The 22,736-nt window shown below is 40.4% G+C and overlaps 1 protein-coding gene across 5 annotated transcripts in view; it reads right to left on the bottom strand.

Moving 5' to 3' along the window:
* Nucleotides 1-22,736, bottom strand: part of ABI1 (abl interactor 1) — a 77,267-nt gene that overhangs the window by 50,086 nt on the left and 4,445 nt on the right. For all 5 annotated transcript variants that reach the window (XM_058039237.1, XM_058039246.1, XM_058039219.1 and 2 more), the window contains exon 2: nt 4,257-4,424. In XM_058039237.1, the coding sequence (XP_057895220.1) occupies nt 4,257-4,424 (168 nt within the window). The remainder of the gene's footprint in view (nt 1-4,256; nt 4,425-22,736) is intronic.

Raw genomic sequence — 22,736 nt, 5'->3', positions numbered from 1 at the left:
AGAATGCTTTTTCTTGCAATAGTCCCTATTGCGTATTAGAGGAGCGCTTCAGATGCAAAAGAAAATCTTCACACTGAATATTTAAGGAGGGCAGTGTTTCCCAGTGAAAATTATAATTTCTTTAAAAGGAGACTATTGCTTTCTTCATGCCTGGATTTAAATACTGAGCTATTTTAAAACTGTTTATGTAGAGGGAAAAAAAAGGAATAGTTGCTACATCCAGTGCTGCAGCTCTGACATAAACATGAGCGCTGATCTGTTACATTTTTCAGTTTTGACACAGTAAACAAGGATGCCCCTGTCAACCTCTTTCCTCTGAGAAATCTGGCTGCCCCATCTTCATTCTCTTGAACTTTATGGAAATGAAGCAGCAAAAAATGTATCTTAAAGTACTTGTTTTAAGTCAACTTTCATTTCCAAGAAGAGGAGAGGAAGAACTGAGCACAACCAAGAATCAGTGCTGAGTACAGAGGGATGATCACTTCCCTAGTCCTGCTGGCCACATTACTTGTGACACAGGCCAGGATGGCACTGGTGGTCCTGGCCATCTGGGCGCATGTTGCATCAGGTTCAGCTTCTGCTGACCAACACCCCCTGGTCCTTTCCTGCTGGGCAGCTTCCCAGATACTCCTCCAAGCCTGGAATGCTACATGGAGTTCTAGTCCAACTGCAGCACCTGGCACTTTGTCTCAGTGAACCTCAGACCACCAGCCAGTTCCATTCCATCCAGCCTGTCCAGATCCCTGTTCAGAGCTTTCCTGCCCTCCAGCAGACCAACACTTCCACCCCACTTGCTGTGTCTGCAAACTGACTGAGGGTGCTCCCAATCCCTTCATCCAGAGCATTGATAAAGCTATTAAACAGGACCAGCCCCAATACCAAATCCTGGGGAACACCACTGGTGACCAGTGACCAGCTGGATGTAGCTCTATTCACCAACACTCCCAGGTTTGGCCATCTGTAGAGTTTTCTACCCAGCAAAGAGCACACCCATCCAAGCCACGAGCAGCCAGCTTGTCCCAGAGATGCTGTGGGAAATGGTGTCAAAGGCTTTACTAATGTCCAGGTAGACACATCCACAGCTTCTCTCTCATCTGCTAAGTGGGTCTCTTTGTCATGGAAGGAGATCAGGTTGGTCAAGCAGGACTTGCCTTCACAAACCCATCCTGGCTGGGCCTGATTCCCTGGTTTCATGTGTCACATGTTAGCACACAAGATGATGTGTTCCATGACCTTCCCTAGCACCAAGGTCAGGCTGACAGGCTGGTATTCCCTGGATCCTGCACTTGGCCTTTCTCTTAGGATGGTGTCTAGCCCATTTGCTAAGTTAATGCCTTCAGTGAAGTCTTGATGCTCGTGTTGGTGCCAAGTGTACACTTATTATCTTTTCCCCCCCAGATCTTGCCTAACAGGCTAACTAGGATTCCTTATACCAGACAGGTTTTCAAGCTTCTCCAGAAGAGTGACCAAGTCTCTGCTCTGCCATATCAGAGCAGCTTGGAAAGGTCAGGTCAGCTTGGCAACACTCCAGCTCAACATGAAGGATTTAAACCAAAGAGCTGAGCTCTATGTACACAGCCCCCTGTACTGGGTGTAGTAAACAATCACATGGCAGGTCACTCCAGACCCAGGCATTACAGCTTGAAAGACAACAGTAACTACAGAAAATACAGATGCATCTGGGCAGGTTTTTGCTCTGGCTGCTATGAGAAAGCAATTCCATTGCCTCCACCTCAGAAAAGTGCTCCCTCACCATACTGTGATTACTCATGTGAAGCCTCTGTGTTTGTGCTTAACCAGAAACCAAACCCAAATAAATTGTTTCCTATAAAACCAAGCACAATTTCCATCTGTAAAATTAGGCTCCAGTAACAATATAACACACTAGTTCATCACCTAACTTTTCATGAGTGTTTTTTCCAGTGAAGAGGATACAAAGCTAGGAAAAATACAGAGTGGCTACTAATCAGGCTTAGCTATCCAGGGATTTAGCTTAGAGTCATTCTGGAGAACACGCACAGTGAACTGAAAAAACAGTATGGAAACAGAAACTGTCTGGGCTCAGAAGAGCCACGGGACTTTCTTCCTTAGAAGAACTATCAAATTGTATCTTATTTCACAGACAGCTGCTCTTTTTTGCAAGCCCCAGAATCAAGTAATTGACCTGGCAATGCCTCAGCTCTGTGCTTCTAGGCAATACTTCTTAGAATGCCTTATTGAGAATTTGTTCATCCTCAAGCTTTAGTAACATGAAAATATTCCCAACTGATACAGGCACAGGGAAGGACAGTCTGGAGATCCCAAAGCATTTCACAACAACAGTCTATCACAGCAATTGTACAGCTGATTTAAGAAAGGCAGTTGAAGCATTTGAGCAGAAACACTTCAAAGCAAATATCTGAGCTGGTATGTGTGCATTATCTGTATCCAGTTTAATTCTACAAAATTAGTCTGCAGAGGTTCATTTATAAGCAAGGATTAGTTTCAGGCAAGACCAACCAGGACAGAAACTACAAGCAAGTGACCTTGTTAAACACTCCTCAAAAGCTTTACAAAGCACTGATTGTTCACAGCCTTTAGCAAACAGTTCATGTATCAGGTGACTCAACAGCTTTCAGCATAGTGCCTTCAGTCCAAGCAGCAAATAGTACAGTGGGTTAACACCTTTTATGCTAGCATCAAACATTTTGGCTTTTTCCATGGTTAGCCATACTAGCTGGTCAATGAGAATTTAAAAATAATCACTTGACACACACCCTGCAGCTCTCAAACACTTAAGAAAAGATGCGCTCAGTACAAGAGGGCATCCAATGCTTGGGAAAATCTGTAGATTCAGTTCTTTTTTCAGCCATTTCTTAAAAGGTAGTCATAATCCCAGCATCTCTGAATACTTAACAGAAAAAAAAAGGCAATTTCATTTCCTCCTACTTTCCTGTTTCAGTAGCAGATACTTTTTAAATACTTCACACAGCTTTTAGCAGTGTTTAGTTCTCAGCACACGTTAACCTCATACGCCTTTTTGATAGGTTTGTTACTAGGAGGGCCCTTCCATATGCACTGGAGTCTTCTCCCTGCTGACATGCTTTTGATAAAACCACTGTGCTGCCATTTCACAAAGATGTTTAGAAACCACAACTCTAAAAATCCAGTAAGAGTTAGCAGGGCTAGGAAGGGAGACAGCGGAGACCATAAGAAGCATTTTCTTGCACTTATTTGGTCTAAGGTGTACCACCAACAGGATGCTGGTTGACCAACTAAGGTTTTTAATTCACTGGCTGCACTGAAAAACTTTTTAGGTTGCATCCTGTACTATTTGTTTACAAAACGTCTCAAAGAGACATAGGGCAAAGCCCAGTGAAGATCTGACTGAATTTCAGTAAGAGCACAAGAGAGCGGACACTGGGCTTTTAACAACTCCCTCAAGCCCACTTCAGAACAGCAATGTAAGGGTGAAATAACCGAGTCCTGTCCCTGCCTGCACTGGCACTAAGATGGCACACACCTGGTAATGCAGCAAGCCACTTCCAGATTAAACACAACAGACACTTTTGGCTGAGTTAGCATACAATCAGGCCAATGACCAGGTACAAGGCAGGCAGCAGCAGCAATGCTTCCCCCCCACAGAAGCAGGCAGCCAGGGTGAAGCTTCAGCCAGGGAAATACAGGCTGCCACAGAGAGGGACAGAACTATTCTTTCCTGCCATCTATCTCCATGTCCTCAGTGCAGAAACTCCAGTAATACTGCAGCCACAGTTCAAGTCAGGTCAGCTCACTCATTCAGCTGCCTTGGCTGGGAAGGAGTTTGGCTTGAGCAGGTAGTGGCAGCATGTGAATCCCTCTCCCCTTCCACACAGCACATGAAATTATATCCTGCAAGGCTATGAAAACAAATGAACTCACTGCATGTGTTAAATAAAATACCACCTCCCATATGGCACTTCTAACTGGATTTCCTTCAGAAACACAATCCTTCTCTCTAGCCCTCCTTCAAGCACAGCTTCAGATCTTAAAATCTTAATAATTAATTTCTGCTTTAAATCAAATAAAATTCCAGCATTCTTGATACAGGAACTAATTTTTTTTTAGGTCATGATCTTAATTACAAAGGATGTTTCATAAACATTAGAAAGAAAAAAGCCTTACCATTTTATATCACAATAAAGAAATCAACATAAACTATCCAACTCAATAATAAGAGACACAATAATGCCTCCTCCAACACTGTCAGTCCTCTATTAAAAAAGAAAAGAGGTTACCTGGGAGATATGGTTGATGGAGGACTCCATCCTCCGTAGCTGGGACGCCTGGATGTCCAGCAGTTGTAATACATTGTTGGCCAGTGCATTGATCTGATAAGCAACACTGGCTAGAGACTGAGTTGTGTAGGCTTTGGTCTCTTCTAATGCTTTCCTTTTATCTGGAGCCTGCAAAGCAAAACAAGAAGACATCTGTTTTAGGCCAGGAAGTGGATGGGGAAAATGGACAGGAACAAAAAATACAACCAGCATTTGGAAGAATCTGTAATAAAGAAGGTCTGGCTGAGCAGCCAAAGTACTTGATCTGCATGAGATTTTTAAAAAAACTTCAATCATACAGAGGCGAGAAAGTATTTGAAATATATTTAACAATAATAAATTTAGATGCCAAGAAACAATTCATTCAGTAGGAAAAACAACACTACCATGATTTGTTGGAGTTGATTTTTTAAAGCCTGTTCAATTCCTCATTTCTCAAAAAGCCTCCAAATCCCCATGACCACTGAAATGCTCCTTTTGGCATTTCTTATGAGGTCATGCAGCCCAGGCTAATTAAGACAGAAAAATATTTTCCCACAGTTGGGTGTCCCCTATTCCACATGCTATCTACAAAGCCCACCCTCCAGCTATGCTGGCTACTACTCCCACAGACCAGGAGAAGGATGAGCAGAGAATCAGGATGGCATGCACAAAGGCCTCCTGCATACAGGAGTACTTGTGAAATTATCCCTCCTCACACAAAAGCGTAATAAACTTTCCTGGACAGCTGAGAAAGTTCATCACTGATATTCTGAGGCATCAGAAAGGAATACATGCTTTCCCCTGAAGGGTAAAAATAAAGGGAAAGGGTAACCTTCCCACTGAAATCCCACCTTGCTAAGGTAAAGTCCTCAGTCTGTCCTGAGGCATGGCTCCCTAGTCAGAGGGCAGGTTACTGCCCAAGATCAGGAACTGATTACATGACTTGAGCTGCATGGCCCAAGTAAGTCCCTCCTCTCTGACAGAACAGGAGATACCAACAGTACCTCTACCACGAAAACACACAGACAGAACTCCCTTTTGAAGCACTCCCTGTATTACACCTTAGGAGATGGCAGTGGAGGCCATGTATTTCATCTGTTACCCAATTTGCAAACTGCAACTATCCAGAATTTCCTTCCACTTGCAATAGAGATGCACTGCATAAGGAAGAGTTTGCCATACACAATGACTCAGTGCTAATTTCTTCCCAATTTTACGTATTTGTGGAACAAACACTAGACCTCAGCAACCAATAGAAAAAGTCCATATTAACAGCCCCTTCTAATTAGACTTCTATTTTTATTGTTGATTTCTTTGAATAACACTCTACACACATTGCACACAAGAGTTGCAACGTTAAGCACGAAGCAAGGAAACAAAGACACTCCATTAGCATTCAACTGAGCCCTATGCTTTCCACTTTCCAAACACTCATTCATTTTTAAGTCCTGTCTCTTATTTTTAAGAAGAAAACCAGAAGGCAAGCTGTTCATATACATTATAAGACTTGCATCATTACCTAAATACTGCAACATGCTATGCTCTGCTACATTTTGCTCATATATTATTTAAACACTGGTGAGTTCCCCCCAATCCAGGAATTTTGTTCATATTCATGACTAACATTCCTAGCAAAGTTTGACACTTATTAGTGACACTTGACACTTGGTTAATGCCATCCTTCAAATGGAATTCATATACAGATGCCTTGTAAAATGTGAAGCAGCAAGAATGGTTCAATGTAATCTGCTGCCAAAAGGCAGAACAGCTATTGCTTGTACTAAGGAGGGACTATGTAAAACTCCATTTTTTAGTATTTCCAAATGCAAACAAAGTTACCTTTCATCTAAAAAAAAGTACTGTCATTTCTAGCTGTCAGGAAAAAATAGTAAAAGTCACTTTGCTTCTTCAGAAAACATAACCTGCAAAATAACTACTAAAGGTTCAAAAAAATTTTTCTCAAAGCTAGTTTTCCAAAGAGATATTTTAAACTTCAACTCACAACTAGCAGTGACTTTAAAAACATTGTCCTATTGAACTACAGCCTAAAGAAAACAACTTTATCATACTTTAACTTCTGCCACTGTGGAAAATGGTAAAAATGCAGGTAGCAGATCAGTGGCGTCTGAAATAAAAGGTTAACTGAAATAGATACAACTAATAAAGCAGCAGTCAACATTAGTCAACTTCATATAAACTCAAGTGGAGATCTGCAGCCTTTACTCAAGCAGTTTTCTTATTACAAAGTTTCAATTAAATACTATTAGGCTAAACACTAAGAGGTGACAAAGTCACAGCACTCCATTACTGAGTGTTGTCAAAGAAGAAAACTTCAGCGTGTAACAAGTTTCTTTTCATCTGTAATGATTCGTTGATTAAATGTCTTGCTCTCATTTGCCTAAGCACCAAACGTTTTAGTTATTTGCTCAAATTACTACTTTGGCAGCAGGATTAAATGAACACAGTTGAGATGTGGAATGCATTTCATGTCCTGTAAGAACTAGATCAGGAACATTTTCCAGCCTTGCAGATAATTCAGGCAATTTCAGTTTGCCGATTAGCAGTTTAGATTAGAACTTGACATACAGTCCTTTGCATTATTTTAATGCAAACTGCTGGCATCACAAGACATAAGCTAAAAGCTTCACAGACAGCAAAGGCAGGAGGGTAGAGGGAGAAGCCAAGAACTGTGTGACAGAAACAGGAGGCAGCAGAGACTTCCAATGTTCTTCAGCTGTTACTTTCACATCTTTTCTTAAGCAAAAACTGAAAGCAGACTAGAAGACAGCACATGTGTTTACATTCAATGTAATACATAAGTACTAGTTAACCACTCCATTTTGAGACAACACAATACAAAGATTGTCACCTGACTTCTTTCCTAATGGTTCAGAATTACTTTGCAATCTAATAATAAAAGCTTTAAAGAAATTGTTTTTTCACAAGTTGTCCTTGATATAAACAAAAATTTGATCCCCTTTAGTAGCAAAGTGGATATTCTTTACAGAACATCATAGCTTTTGAAGATTCCCTTCTGTAAACTCCCACCTGTATCCCCAGTTCACCTTTAACAGCCATTTGACTATGACAAAATTGCTGTTTGCAACTGCCTTCACATAACTAGATTAAATACTAAAAAAATTAAAAAGCAAACCTCACATGTAATTTAATGGGACACATAAAGAGAGTTAAAACTGCATGGCAATCCACACAAAAATACATACCATGTATTTTTGTCAAATGAAACTTGGATTATAAACTTCCTTGAAGAGTTTACATAAATACTATTGTAAAGTAAAAACTGGTTCTGCACCCAAGCAATTGACACAATAAAAGCAGAGCAGAAGCTTAATTACTGAGTCTCCAGTTCAGTGACATGTCAAGGTCACTGATGAGGAACCTCTCCACCACTCTACAGCTGATCTTTACAAGTCTCATCTTCCCCCTCTCCAAACTGCCACCCACACAGGCACATCCCCACAATGCTGTGTGTGCATTGTTCAAGCCATCTGCCCTCCCAGCTCCCTCTCTCTCAGCTAATTCCCACCATGTGCCAGTTCATACAGCACACAGCATGTACAGGCTCCCTCCACAAATCTCATCAGCTCACACTGCAAAATCATCTTCAGAAGTCAAACTTTCCTCTTCAAACACACCAGTTCATACCCTCAGTACCTACTGTCCAACCTCTCTTCTCCCTCTTTCAACTTCAGTTCCATTCCCCGTGCTTGAAACTCCCTGCAAGATAAATTCCCCACCAGAACAACTGGTTCCATTTGACAAAGGTCAGAAAGCAGCTTATCAGATCACACCAAAGCTGGCTGGCCTAGCAAAAGCAAATCAAAATGCCTCCTTAGTATGTGCCATGGATTGCTCCACATATTTCATCTTCAAGCTGTTGGAATATGTGCAAATTCAAGCAGAGAAAAACTCATCCAGGATAAACTACTAACAGAGAACTGCCTTAAAGCGGTCCAATAATCAGTAAGTGAAACAGAGCTCTAAAGTATTGAGAGCTCAATAGCTCTTCAGATGCTTGGAGTTCTGTTGCTGGCTTGATCACTCTCAGCAATCAACTTTACACTCAGTTCTATTTGCCTCTGCTGTCACTGCTTATGCACCTTTAAAATGCAACACTGCAGTACATTTGCATTTGCTTCACAGCAAACACAAGAAAATTGTTCCGTCTTATGCTTTGGTATTTTTAAAAAAGAATTCTACCTATCATTAGTTGGTTAATGATAAAATTAGGATTACTACAGTCAGTTGCCACAGGAATTCAGCAATCTCTATCGGGCATCACAGAATGCATTCACAGAATACAACTATGCAAAGTCATCAATACATTCATTAGTATTCTCTTGTGTTCATCTCATCATGCATCTATCTTTGGTATTTAGAGAATGCTTTCTGATAACACAAGCACTACAGCAGAGTGTCCAAGTCCTGTTTTCTTCACTAAGGTCTTGCCATTTTAGCTCAGAGATCCGTACCAACCACCCAGTCAAAATTTCATCTTATGGGCTTGTGTTAACTTCAACCTACAGCAACTTTTCAAGTCAACAGGAAATACTTCTACAGAATGGTGAAGATGTACATTCTCCTAGACATCAGTACTTTAACCTGCCTGAGAAACACCTGGGGACACTTCAAAATGGAAGGAATGGACTTCTGACATTCTGACTTCTGGTTTCCACACTCAGAAAACAGGAACACACCTCCCTAAAGTGGTGGCTTGTAACATGATGTGGAACTTCAGATATCTGAGTCTGAAGCTGCTGCTTCACTGATCTGATAAGGTTTTTAACAAATCAAAGCTGATCTTGAGGGTTTCTTTGTTACTTCTGACTGCTAATTGCAAAAAGCTTGGACATCTCTAAACTATTCACAATATATGTCCTTAGACCAAGTGGTTCACATCCAAGCAGCAGTAATGTATTTTTAAAAAGTTTAAATATGCCGTATACACTAGATTAGACTTTTGGCTCAGGAGCTAAATGTAATTTATGTTGAAAGCCATGTCCCAAGATTACTGCAAATAACTGAGGAGCTACATACTGAAATAAGTAGGTACCCCACAGATACAGGTTCTCCCTTATCTGTTTTTCATAGAGCTTGTCAGACTGCTTTGTAAACACACTGCACCACAGTAGACTTTTTGGCTGTTATGGATGGTTATTACATCAGAGTATCAGTTATACATTAAAGAAAAGAGAAACACTGACAAGTCACAGCAGCAAATGCCACAGGTTTCTACACTCTGAAGAAGTTTCAGGAGCTAACTACCTACCTGGAAGTCATCCAAGTAGATCTACACAGACTGTGGTTATCCTGCAACAGGTTTACAGCACTTGTGCCATACAGCCAATTCCATTGAAGAAATTCTCTCTGCAATGCATTAGGCTAGGCAATACTTCAAGGGGATGGATGATGTGCTGAGTACATCCCAATATCCACAGAGTAATATCTGGCCTGGAATTCACCTGCCTACAGCTTGGACTGTTCTTTACTGATCAGCAGCCCAATTCCCCCACTGGAAAGTGAAGCAAGCCATCAGAAGGGTTAGCTCAGAAGTTCAAACTCAACCCTTGTCCAACTTATTAGGACAAGAGACACCCTCCCACAGCATCCCACAGCACCAGATAAGGCTGCAGAAAATCACCAGTACACTTCACCTAATGTCTCAGTTCAGCTTAAGTAGATCACTATCCATATTCTTGTTACTGAAACCCCTTGCTCTGCCATTCATATAATTATTATCATCAGTAAAAACAACTGTGGGAAATTTAAAAAGCAAGCTTTGTGGGGACAAACAACAGGAAGGGACTTAGTCCAAGTACAGCCTGTTAAAATGACAGGACCAACCCAGCCTCCATACAAAGCAGCACTAGAGCCAAAAGCCACACACATTCCAGACCACTGGCAAATCTCAAGTAAAATTCTGCATCACAGAGATCAGTACTAAAGTTCATGCAATACAAAAATGTTCAAGGGTTTTACTCAAGTGAGTTTTAGCACAACTTGTCATGTTGTTGTAGCTTTCTACCATTCCTGAATTTGTGTAATTTGTGCAAGTAAAAGCTCAAGATTTTAATTACCCCACAGCCTGCAAGATATTAATAGCAACATATTGCAGTCACTGAACATGTCCACCTCCTGTCCAAGGCCTCTCCAGGGGGCTGGCAGTCAATCCTTCACTGACAGAAAACAAGAAATAGAACAGACTATTCAGCACATAGTGAGAAGTAGTGTCAAATAGAAATATCAAAGCTCTCAATCACTTAAGTAACTAATTGTTGCAGGAGTATAGAGGAATCTGAAAGCCAGGTAAGGTACAGAAGGATGCCTAACCATTAAGAGCAAGACACCCAAGACACCTCTCACTATGGAAACCCCAAAACCAGCATGATTAAAATTCTTTCAAGTTCATTCAGTAAACAGTAATTCTTTGTATCTACTAAGGCAGAAATCCTCAATAAACACAGCAAAGCTAGCATCTACCATTCAACTCCAGGGAATTTCCTTCCAGCATCTAAGACAAAAAACCCACTGGTATGAAATAATACCATGTCTGTTGAGTTTCTCCAGATAAGATGAAGTAACTCAGCTAGACAAAACGCAGAGAAACTGGAAGAACTTGAAATCTCTTCTCCCCAGGTAAAGACCTTGCATAATAAAGCTGGAATTCATTCAAGGCACCAGAAGACGAGATGATCACCACCACACTACACCACAGTCCACAAACCAGATTTCAATCTGTTTCTTTTTAGAAACACTATCTTGACAAAAAACATTGACTAGGCAGCTTCTTTATCTCAAGGGTCAAGACACACACCAAATTACTGTTTAACAAACACATACAGCAGTGTAACCAGCAGTGCCTGTAATTCCCAAACTCTGTTTCAGACAAGCCCTTCCCCCAAATCCTGTATGCACGAGACAATCAGCTAGAAGCAAATCCTTCATTTCCATCAATAATATTCCCCTGACCAGTCCTGAATAGCCTTGATAGCAAATTAGCATTTGTATGGGCTGAGACAAAATTTAGTCGATCTCACTGTGTCCCCGATTTTCTTTCACTTGCATTTTCCATTCTGTTGATTAACTATAAATAGAAGAGTCTCAATTTTTTAAATTATCCTCTTTTTTGAGAAAGGTAGAGGGAGAAAAGCTTCTTTATTAAGGGGAGAAGTTAATTCTAATAGAAAGTTTAAGGGAAATACATATATCATTCATATATATACGTACATACACACTTAAACAATAAATAAATTTTAAAAACAATAACTGAGGAATTCCATGTTAATCCAGGCTGCAAACATTACAGCAAGAAATAAATCTCTCCACTAGGAATGTGATTTATAAAGCAATGCAGACTCTGACAGATGGAGCCTGGGAAGGTACATGCCAGCTGCTCTGTTAGTAGCATTTTCTGCCCAATGCAACAAATAAGATTCATTGGCTCTGGACTAAGCCACTCCTCTTATTAAAAACTTATATATATTATTTATATACAATATCTAAAAATACTGTTGAAAATGTAATTTTCAGTTCTTCTGCCAAATCACATCAAAGAGATGTCTTAGTAAATATGTTGGCACAATACATTGTTACTGTCAGTTGTCACAGTCTGTCTATACAACCATAACTGCATGCCATACTGAACTCAAGTGACAGAAGCAGACATGCCCATGTGTCATTTTCACACAACCCTTGTACACTCAATTAGTAAGGCTTCAAGGCTGCACATACAGCAAGGCTAAGAAATTTGGTCCAAGTTTTACATTCTGTGTTTTACATGATTTAGACAATCTAAGCTTCAGTACAGAAACCACATTATTTCATTCCTGTAAAGCACTGCCCAATAGCTGCACATACAGTTGCTCCAAAACTACCCCTTGAACTTTCTTGCAGTGTCTGATTTGCCTTATGACATCAAACACAACTTTCTTCAGAGCAGACATAAAGCAGGCTCTGACATCACAGATACCAGCACCAGAGTGTTTGAGTCATCATCCCTAGATGTATTTAAATGACATGCAGATGTGGCACCTAGGACATGGTTTACTAATGGACTTGGCAATGCTGGGTTAATGACTGGACTTGATGGCCTTAAAGGCCTTCTCCAATCTAAATAATTCTATAATTCTGTGATTCTAATGCCACCCTTGGACTGTCAGAAAAAGAAATCCTTGGCACTTCCATAGCAGTCTTCTTCCTTCAACACTAAGAAAGCTACCCCAGGCTTTGGAGCATATGATTATTTTGACACACCAGAGAGCAGATAACAGCAAATTAGAGAACTTACAGTGCACAGAGAAACAAATAGAATGTCTCTCAAATATCAATTTTGTTTTTGTAATAGGGCTTGAAATTAAAATGGCTTTCTGTTTACTTTCTTAAGTGATGGCTCCCACCCTCAAACATTAGCTCATCTAGCAAGACATGCTCCTTGATAAGTCAGAGACTTATTTTTCACACCCTTTTTCTTTTGGTGAGAATAAGAAGAAAACACTTTAGTATTTATTAGTTACTTCAATATCCTCTCTGTGATATAGTGGCAGCAACATAGAACCAAACTCAAGTTTCTCCAAATGGAGAGAAAAATCAGAACTTGATAGATTTTCATGTCATGCAAGCCTTTGAATCCAGACAGCTCAGTCACCTGCTTTGGGGCAAAGCTCCTGAGTTCACTCTGTATATAAAAGTTGTATATTATGTTTGAAAGGGTTTTGCTTACCTCTTCAGTTTACTCTCAAGGACTGGTGACTGCTGACATGAAGTCTTTTATTTCTGTTCTGACAAATCAAACTGAGGGTCTAAACCCAGAATATAGCAAATCTTTATCTGAATATAAGTAACATGCTAAAATTTGATGACTTCATAGGTAAGCTTCAAAGAATTTTTTTTTTCCAGAGTCTCACTCTCTAGTCCTCCCTACCTTATAGGGCCTAGAATCATACTAGATAGCATTGAGCAAGAAAGGTTAAAACAATGAGATTTAGCATAAAGGATCAAATTACAGTCTCATCACAGCATGTCCTGGTATCACACATTATTATCAAAGACATTCTAACACACTGAACATCAGCATCCACTAAAGGATTGGTCCAAAAACAAGGAGGCCCAAAGCTACACTCTGCATTGCAACAGGTTCCTCCCCATGGAGATGTCAGAGATGTTGCAGGACAACAAAGCAGCAAGAAAAGTGGGAAAAGAGAGTAGAGAAAGTCATTAGCAGGCCTGTTCAGCTCCAGGGAGAATCTCAAGGCAACAAAATGTAGAGCCAAGAGTTACACTGGCTTTGAGACAATCAGCAAGTTCCTGGATTGCACGTGTTCCTAATTCAGGAACAGTTCTCATGTTTAAGAGAGTCACTTTAGACACACAGCTGCTGCCCAGATTTTACAGTTCAGGCAGTTCCCAAACATCACAGTATTTTTAAAACAAAGAAAACAATGGCCATTATAGGATCAAATTCTCTACTCATGCTTTGTATCACTACACAGCTGACTATTTAGTGTCTTGAAGATGAATATACTCAGTCCAGCAGAAAATCATCACATATCTCACCACGCTTAAACCAGAAACTGGTGGATTCCCACAATTTTGTAGCAGCTTATTTCCCAGCACAAGGCATACTCTCACATAGCACACAGGCTATACAGTGATTTCATGGCAATAAAGTAATGGACTGCAATACAAGGAATGACTGTTTTTATAAGAACTTGCATGTCATTGGAAAAAATCAACCTAGTTTCTGTTTCTATCTGATCACATAAACAAATACTGCTCAGACTTTGATGCACTCCTGCACCTGATGGTACAATTTTTATTTTATAATGGCTGTAAGCACACTACATCCAGCTTCTGTTTACATAATTATTTTTATTATGTTAAAATTTTATCCTACAGTTAGCAGCAACATTCCAAAACCTTACACACAGAAGCTCACTTGCATAGTGGGTTATTTAAATTGCAACAAGTAGAAATTTATCTCCTCTAAAAACCACACACAACAGAGCAAAACAGATGGCTCAGGAGAAAGGAGGAGAGGGAGTAGGAAGGGCAAGTCAATTTGGCAAGTCACATCTTTCTCCATCAAAAAAGTGACAGAAGAATAGATAACCAGAACTAAATGAATATGGTAATATCCACATCCAGCATTAGGTAAAACCTAACTTACAGAAACCAACAGAAGAAAGCAAGCAAATTCTTTAATAGGAAATGCAGCATCAAGTTCAGGAGTGAGGGAATTGCTTTGTTGTTTGGCTTTTCTAAACAAAGTCCTTGGTGAGACAATTGCTGTGCTATTAGCTAGTACAGCAGTAGTTCAAGTGAGTAGCTTTCCCTAGAAATACAGCTCCAATGCCTCTTGCAGCACAATTACAGCAAAGTTTTCTCATCAGTGTTGAAGTTGCACTGGTGTTTTTAAGATGCACCTTCACATTATTTTAAAGACCGCTTCCCCTTCACATACAACGTAGAGGGCAGATTTAAGCATATGCAGGAGGTGCAGAGTCATACAGGTGAGAGCAGAGCTGCATTTCCATGCAACCAGATGCATAAGAACAGTCATATCCACTTCACTCTGTCTCCCCCCCTGCCAGCAGTAAAACAAAACCTGAACTATTCTATTTCAGCACTTGTCATAGGGCCATCAGGACACCTTGCTATCTCCTCTGTCATCAGCTTGAGCGGCCTTATTACAGCTGCAGAGGAGCTGTGCTCAGAGAAAGACTCCCCTGACAAGAGGAACACATCACCACAGCTGTGCATCCACCCATACCCACAGTGCCACTACCTCTGCACCTGAACACCCTGGAGGAAACTGGGCTAAAACACAGGAGAGGCCACGGGAGGACATGTGCAGCAGTGGAGCAGCATGTGGGATGGTGGATCTGCCATTTCCAACTGCTTCAAAGCTTGGGATGGCCTCTCTACACTGCAAGAGGCAGGAGTTACTACTTCTGCCAAGAAAATTTTATGCCCATTAAATCTGCTGGTAAGGCTCACTATTAGAGATAACATTCTCACTATGATACACTATGATGTGAGCGCTTGCAAGTAAGCCCAGGACTGGAACAATTACATTTCATAAGTCCTGTTCAAAACTCTAATTTAAAACAGCAAGAAGTGGCTGTGTCAGTAAAGGAAAAAAAATGCAGTTGTACTCTAAAAACATGCTCTTGGTTTTACTGAAGAATACACAGTATTTACATGTAAATTAAATCCTGCGTGAATAGGGGGACAGAGGAGAAAAAACTTTTTCTACAAAAAGAAATGACATTCATGACCAAAACCAGCCTAAACACTGAAGGTATGTCCAAAGCAGAACTGGAGACTGGTCCTTTTACCACCTCCCCCCCACACGAGCTCTCGGGTTAGGGAACTGCTTTTCAGCTTCCTGCCTTGTTGTTTTTCAAAGGAAACTGCAAATTTTCAAGCACAAAAAACCAAACAGACCAACAACAAGCATGTTTTCTGACAACTAGAGAAATTAATTTTGCTATTCACAAAAAGAGAATTTTCTTATCATCATGGATGGCCACATTTTTGCACCCTTTATACTTAAATGATGATGCATTTTTTCTTAACTTTCACAATGGTTGTTTGCATTTAGTCATTTTCTGAGGAGGCAAGAAGCTTAAATGAGTACCTTTGCTCATTATTTATGTTCTCTATTTGCATAAATCCTGCACAACTGCTCCATTAAACACCTCTTCCCCTCCAAGGCCAATTTTAAAAAGCCTCCTGCTTTATGAGACTGACAAGTATGACTCACAGTACTCCCCACATTCATTCCCCCAGGCCTCGTGGGATGCTGTGCAGCCAGTAAAAGTACCTGTTCCAGTTCATACTCCCCCACACCCACTGCTGCTGCAGTAAGCCCTTACAGCAATCTGGGGAAAAAGTAAAGCTATTTCTCTCTGCTGTAGGCAGGAAACAAATAGTAACCGTATTTGCTTTTCATATTGTCCTTCTCAGCACCACAGTCAGCAAGAGAGAGTGGCTGAACACAATGAAGGAAGTTACACACTCTCTTCCCCATTCTTCCTGTGCTCTTATTCCCACCAGAAACTTGGGAGTTTTCTCAAGACCCTCAAACTGCTTTTCAACAATCTTTTAAACCATTCCTATTTTCTATCCACAAGGCAGAAAGTTATCCAACATAGATTATCTACTCTTAAAGTTCCTTCTATGCCCAAGGAACACATTTAAATACTCCTGACATTCAGGACCAAAACCAGCAACTTCTCTCTCCAGCAGAAAAGCAAAAATCAACAGGTACCATACGCCTGCATACTTGGCTTCTATCCCCAGTAAACAAGCTTCTGTCATAATTACGAAAATACCTCCCTCAGTCTCTGAACAGTCAATATTCATTCACTGCAGAGTACTGAGAAGAGCTGATTTTACAGTTTGTGTTGATGGACAGTAGGTTTTCAAAGAGGAAATGTATGCTAGAAAGCTTTCCACTGACTGTTATCATTCTCCACTGGTTAAAGGACAGACTGATAAAGAAGAATGAAATGCACATTTAGAAATGACAGTCACTAATGAAGAGATAAAAGATTTCATAGAAAATAAGCTGCATTGTATGAGCCCAAGCTCCAAATACATCTATGGCAACAACAATTTCTCTAACATTCAAAGTTAAAGACGCCTTAGAAATTAGATGAAAAATCTGTTGCCATTTAAGCCAAATCCCAGGACTACTGTGGCAACCACATCATTTCAGTGCTGGGAGAACATATGGTGTGCTGCAGCAGGAAACACACCCACGGTATTTGAAGAGAGCCCTTGTACAGCCAAGCACTTCCAAACCAGACGCATATTTTATCAAATGCAGCTAAAGCCAGGAGTTTGCATCATAGAAACAATAGCTCCTCCCAGAGATTTAGAAATCCTGCAAGTCAGACAGCCAAGCAAAAGCTGAACAATCCCCAGCCAGGTCTCAAAGATCTTGCCAACGTAAGTGCGTTGATCCACCCTATCTCTACTGGTTACTCTGATATTCTCTGTACCTTTGACTGAAACACCATCCAAGCCACCTGCCACAAGGCTTCTCAGTGGAAACCTTGCAGGTTATAATAATATTTTATAAAGCCCTTTAAGGATCAGGTCCATCTCTGCTCTGTGGACACACACACACATTAAGAGAACGCCATTCCTCCTGCCACATTCACTTTCCTTCACTGTTAAGAGAAACAAAGCCCTCCAAGCAGAGGAGTTTCATTATGACCATTTTACTCCTTAGACTCAAAAGGGTAACAAAAGGACCAGTTTCCTGAAGAAGACAGGTTTCTCATAAAGTAAAGGTCTGGCTGCATATAAATATAAGAGGCCTCATAAGAATTTTACCAATAGGGAGAATCATGTCAGTCCCATTCCACATTGTCTTTCCAGCTGCATTCCATTTCCTCTGTACCCTGGTCATCAAGGCTTCCTCACGTAGTTAGAGACTACTGCAGAGATAAGGCTTTAGTCTCAACTCCGTGCCAACAAAGATAATTTTAAAAAGAAATGTGTATAAATGTCTTTGGTAGCTGCAGATTTCAAATTGTTAGCAAACCCATACTAGTAGAAACTTTATCAGAAAGCAATAATGAAAAATAGCTACATAATATAAGTTGCAAGGCAGTAAAATATGCGGTTAAATAATAGAAAGAGATTAATTAAAAGAAAAAGGCAAGGGAGAATAGGCTCTCAGATCAGATCTGAAATGAGACAAAGTAAACAAAATGAAAGTGAGACAAAAGGTCTAATAAGCAATCTGCAGCAAGCAGAAGATTTGAGGAGGGAGAGAGAAATCAGCAAATTCACATTAAGATCACAGCCTAGGAGAAGCACATGGAAAGAGAGAAACATTGCTCGTAATATTCAGTGACATGAGAGCAATTAACATCTCTAGGTATGTGAAAAGACAAGCCATGGCATGGCATTCTGCAGCTGCTTAGATGTTCATGCAGTAATCTGATGCACCTGCCTGGACTCCTTGTTCTTCTCTTGCCTATCTGTTTTATGCAGATATTTTCTTATCATGGGCTTCAGAAAACACAGAACTATTGCATGAGGACCACAGCTCAAGTATTAACTTGTAGCACACCTGCTACAACAAAGTTAAATAAGATGCACAGCTGACAATGATTGCTGCAGGACAAATACTGCTTGGCAGATTTGCTGACCCCAAAGTACAATGAGGAGATCAGAAAATGAAAGTGAAGATATGCATCTGGTAAAAGATTATCCATGAAAAAAAAAACCCAACTAAAAACTCCACACTTCCCTGATAAGGCATAGCTTATAAAAAGTATTCTCATGTGAAACACTGGCGTGAAAGTAGCCAGCAGAGTCTACACTTCAATTCTTTTCCAAGAATTGTTATGCTTCAAGTGGTAAACAAACATTTTTTTCTTGAAACTATTTATAACTTTAAGACCACCCAGTAAGAATATTACATTCAACTCTAAGGATGTCAAACCAACATTTGTTTTAGTAAGATTCCTCTGTGTGAGTTCTGAGAGGTCTTCCTGCTCTTAACAAAAGTAGGAATGCTACCATATTTCATTCCTGTTTGTCTCTGAGGTTACAATAAAGTTAGGGCAGGGATGCAGAGTCTCTTCCTCATGAGTTCTTTAATTATACATCACTACAGTATCAGAGCTTTCTTGCACATGGAGCAGTGTGCTTGCACATTAATTTCTGCTGTATAAAGAGCATACAGAATTAATTATTTTGGGCTCAGAGAGGGAGGGATGACACTGCCACAAATATATCTGCTATAAGAAACACAAGAAAGATGCAATCTCATTGTAGAAGTGACAACCTTTACTGTTCTTTCAGAAGATTCCACTGTGTCAGAAGATACAGCATGGCACACATCATCTCCAGAGGTTATGAAGAGGCTTTATCATAGAGGAGGCTCAAACAAAAGGAAGTTTTGATTTTCAGATACTTTTTCAGTTTGCAGAACCCCAGCACATATTAGTAATTATGAGAGAAGCTCGTTTACTAAACCCATTTGATATGGAACCTTTGACAAGAATATTATTAAAAATAAAGTATCCTTTCAAGTAGTCTTTTTAAGAGTTAAACTAACCTGCTGCTTTAGCTCAGCCACCAGGTTACCTACAAATTCCAACTCATGTTAGTACAAACTGCTGAATTTTACAAGTTACACCACAAAATGCTATACCTATACTTCACTCCAAGTTCAAAGTCTCATGCAGAATTCCTCACCTCTCCTTTTCTTCTGAACTATCAGCATCATAGTAACAAATATACATTCTGCAAAACAAGCATGCATGGCTCCGGTTAACATCATTAAGGGCTTGCATAAGTAATGAGCAACACTATTTGCAGAGTCTCAAGACAAGGTGGCACCCACACTCTTATTAATTAACCCACAGAAAGTAATGCATTCCCTGTAAAATCAGGAGGAAGATTTTAGACTTCTGTTTTCATCTGCTGCCTACAAAATTGATTCTTTAAGAGCCCACCTGTTAGAAATGCTGTATATTCTATTTCAATACCTGGCACTACGCTGATGAAACACTTGACTGAGCCTACCTCCAGCACCACCAGGACACACTGACAGGCTGGGGGGGCAGGAGGAAAGGCACCTGCAGTGCCATCTTACTCAGAGCTGTGCTCAGGAGCACACTGAGATCTATTCACCACAGCACCCTGGTCTTGGCTCTCTCAAGGGCTCTCTGCAAGTTTTGAGGTGCAAAAGGCTATTTCTGCAACCCACAGCAGACACCAAGTCTGTCAGGAAAAGGGAGGAACCAGACTGAGGCATGATAGCTACCATTTCAAGTTCTGCAGTTACTTCCCTTTACACAGGGGTGGAGGGAGGTGAGGATCACTCTGACCAAGCCCACCCACCTCTGTCACCAGAGCTCAGATTTAGGACTGGGCTGGAAGGAACAGCATCAAAGGAACACTACACTAGGGAACACAGATGCTGAAGAGAGCAAGAATGCTCAGGTAGTTATGAACAAGCCTGGACACTGAGTAACCAGGGTCCCACATGCAATTTCCTACCGTGCAAGAATGAAAACCACACTACGCTCCTTCAGACTCCAAGTCACTAAATAAAGGACTGAACACAGGCAGAGACAGCAAGATATCCCCTTATCCCTCAAGGCTGCCTTGCTATGCCAGGACTGACTCTGTCCACACAGCTGCCACCCCACCATTCTGTAGCTAAGCAAGATTTTGGTCACCAGAAATGTCAAACACAGACTGCTTTCGCCAATGAGAAATAGAGCAGCATCTTCTTGAGCCTCTGCCAAGACCCACCAACACAGAGACAAACAGTGCTGTGAGCCTTATGTAACTCCTGACGTTGGCAAAGCAAAAAAATTAGAATCTCAAGGCTCTTATGAGAGGTGATACGTTAAATTCTTAGGAAGTAATTGCTGCTAATGAATTCAATGATGGTTTCAGGTGCATATTTTCCTGAAAGAGTCATTACACTGCCTCTGTGTTTCTGCAGATACCCACTTTTTGCTGTGTTGCAGTATAACAGAGGCAGTCTGGAAAGGGGTGGGGTGGCAGGGGGAACAGCACTGCAAGTCCACACAATCAGGTTCTGTTCCCAAATCTGACAAGATGTCCCTATATGACCTTCCATGAGCCAGTTACAAATTCCATGCCTCCACTTATGCTTTTGTAAAATGAAGACACTTCAAAATGCCAAACAAAGACACTGGGAAGTTGCATCGGTTCTTTTGTTTCAGAGTTCAGGCTCTTTTCTTCTGTTAAACTTAGATTAGATACTAACAGGAACTTTGCCCTCAGAAGTACAACACTTCCTTCTTGTACTCAGCCTGCTCCTGTACTCTTACCTTCATTACAATTGCCTTCATTCCACACTTTATGAGATCTTCCCAAGGCTCATCTATTTTCTCTTTACCAGAAGAGCTACTTACTGTAACAACCTCCCGGAGAACCAAGGGAAGTATTAGACTGTTGCCTCACTTAATCATACTTCTTTCTTCCTTCCAACAATTCCACAGGACTGTGCACAGCAAGAGCAGCACAGGGAGCAAGGATCACACTCGGCATACGCGGACTGCAGACATCCTGCAAGCTTCTTCCTTCCAACAATGCACAAACAGAAGGGGGTGGAGAGCACTTCCCTTGTGCAAGAAACAGTTCACACCTGTAAAAGCTTATCCCAATCCACTTTACTGCACCTGATTAAGGTAGCATTAAGAAAAATGAAGCAGGAATAGCAGACAACATCCTCCTGGTTTCTCAAACCAAATATACTGAAATTAATGGAAACATTTCAAATTTGGAAAAGCTCATCTCATATCATCTACCTTCTCTGGACACAAATCAGACATACAACACCCTGGGGTTCATCTTCTTTAAATTCAGTGTAATCACTTGCTGATTCAGTGAAGTTGAGCTACAGTCTTATTCCTGCCTATGAGTTAAAGCTTTATTTTCCAAAACACAAAGACACTTGCATAGGCACAGAAGACCTACACAAGGCACAGAAGAGCTATAAGCCTAACCCACCAACCTGTACTATAATATTATTCTAAAAAAACCCCCAAAACCTCACACAGAACAGCCAGTGCCTTTTATACTGCTGGCAGTATAAAACATTTGCTTAAACTACCTTAAAAAGGACATTATTCCAAAGTATAATGCAACACCTTTTTTAAAAGAATATTATTTAAACCTACAAAGCATAAGAGATACATTTGTATTTTATCTCATTGCTCTCTAATTTTGAACTATATTTGGTGCTACAGAAAGTGAACATAATTTGGTTTTTTTGCTAAATGTTCCAAATTTAGCAAGAAAACTCGTGGAAGAAAAAATATTACTGTATTTACTCTCAAACTAATTAACCTATGAACATAAAAGCATACAAGTTCTAACAGCACATAAAGGATTTGTATTAGTGACAATTTAAGAAGTTTATCCTTTTAGAGCAGCTCATTTCCTGAATTAGACATTCTGAGTGAACTTCTTTGTACCGAACTAAGTTAAGCCACTTTCCATGTGCCAAGCAATGAAACTGAGTGTCTGATCAGCTACCACTGCTTAATGAAAAGTCCCAAAAAAAGGTTCGTTAGTGTTGGAAAGGAAATATCTACATTAGAGAAGTGTTGAACGTCTAACTTATCAAGCAAAAATAGTTTCTCTATGCATCTTGGAAGACAACACAAATATTTATGAAGCTTTCTGCATGCAACACTTCTGCTCAATGCCACACATTTACTTTTCTACAACTGGAGACATATTTGAATTTTTTTGCAATAGCAGTTAAACTGAAATCTGTCCATATTTTTGTCTGTTTTACCCAGAATAGCTTGTTAATTCACCGTTCAGTTTCCACATACCAGTCAGAAGCTACAGAAGGAAGTAACATGACAAAAACACACATTTAGGCAACACAGCACTTACTTCCTTAAAAGGTCTCTCAATTTA

Source organism: Melospiza georgiana, chromosome 1 (genome assembly GCF_028018845.1).
Source record: "Melospiza georgiana isolate bMelGeo1 chromosome 1, bMelGeo1.pri, whole genome shotgun sequence".
NCBI classification, from domain to species: Eukaryota; Metazoa; Chordata; class Aves; order Passeriformes; family Passerellidae; genus Melospiza; species Melospiza georgiana.
Note: the sequence above shows the minus strand (reverse complement) of the source record. Positions and strands in the feature narration are given on the sequence as shown.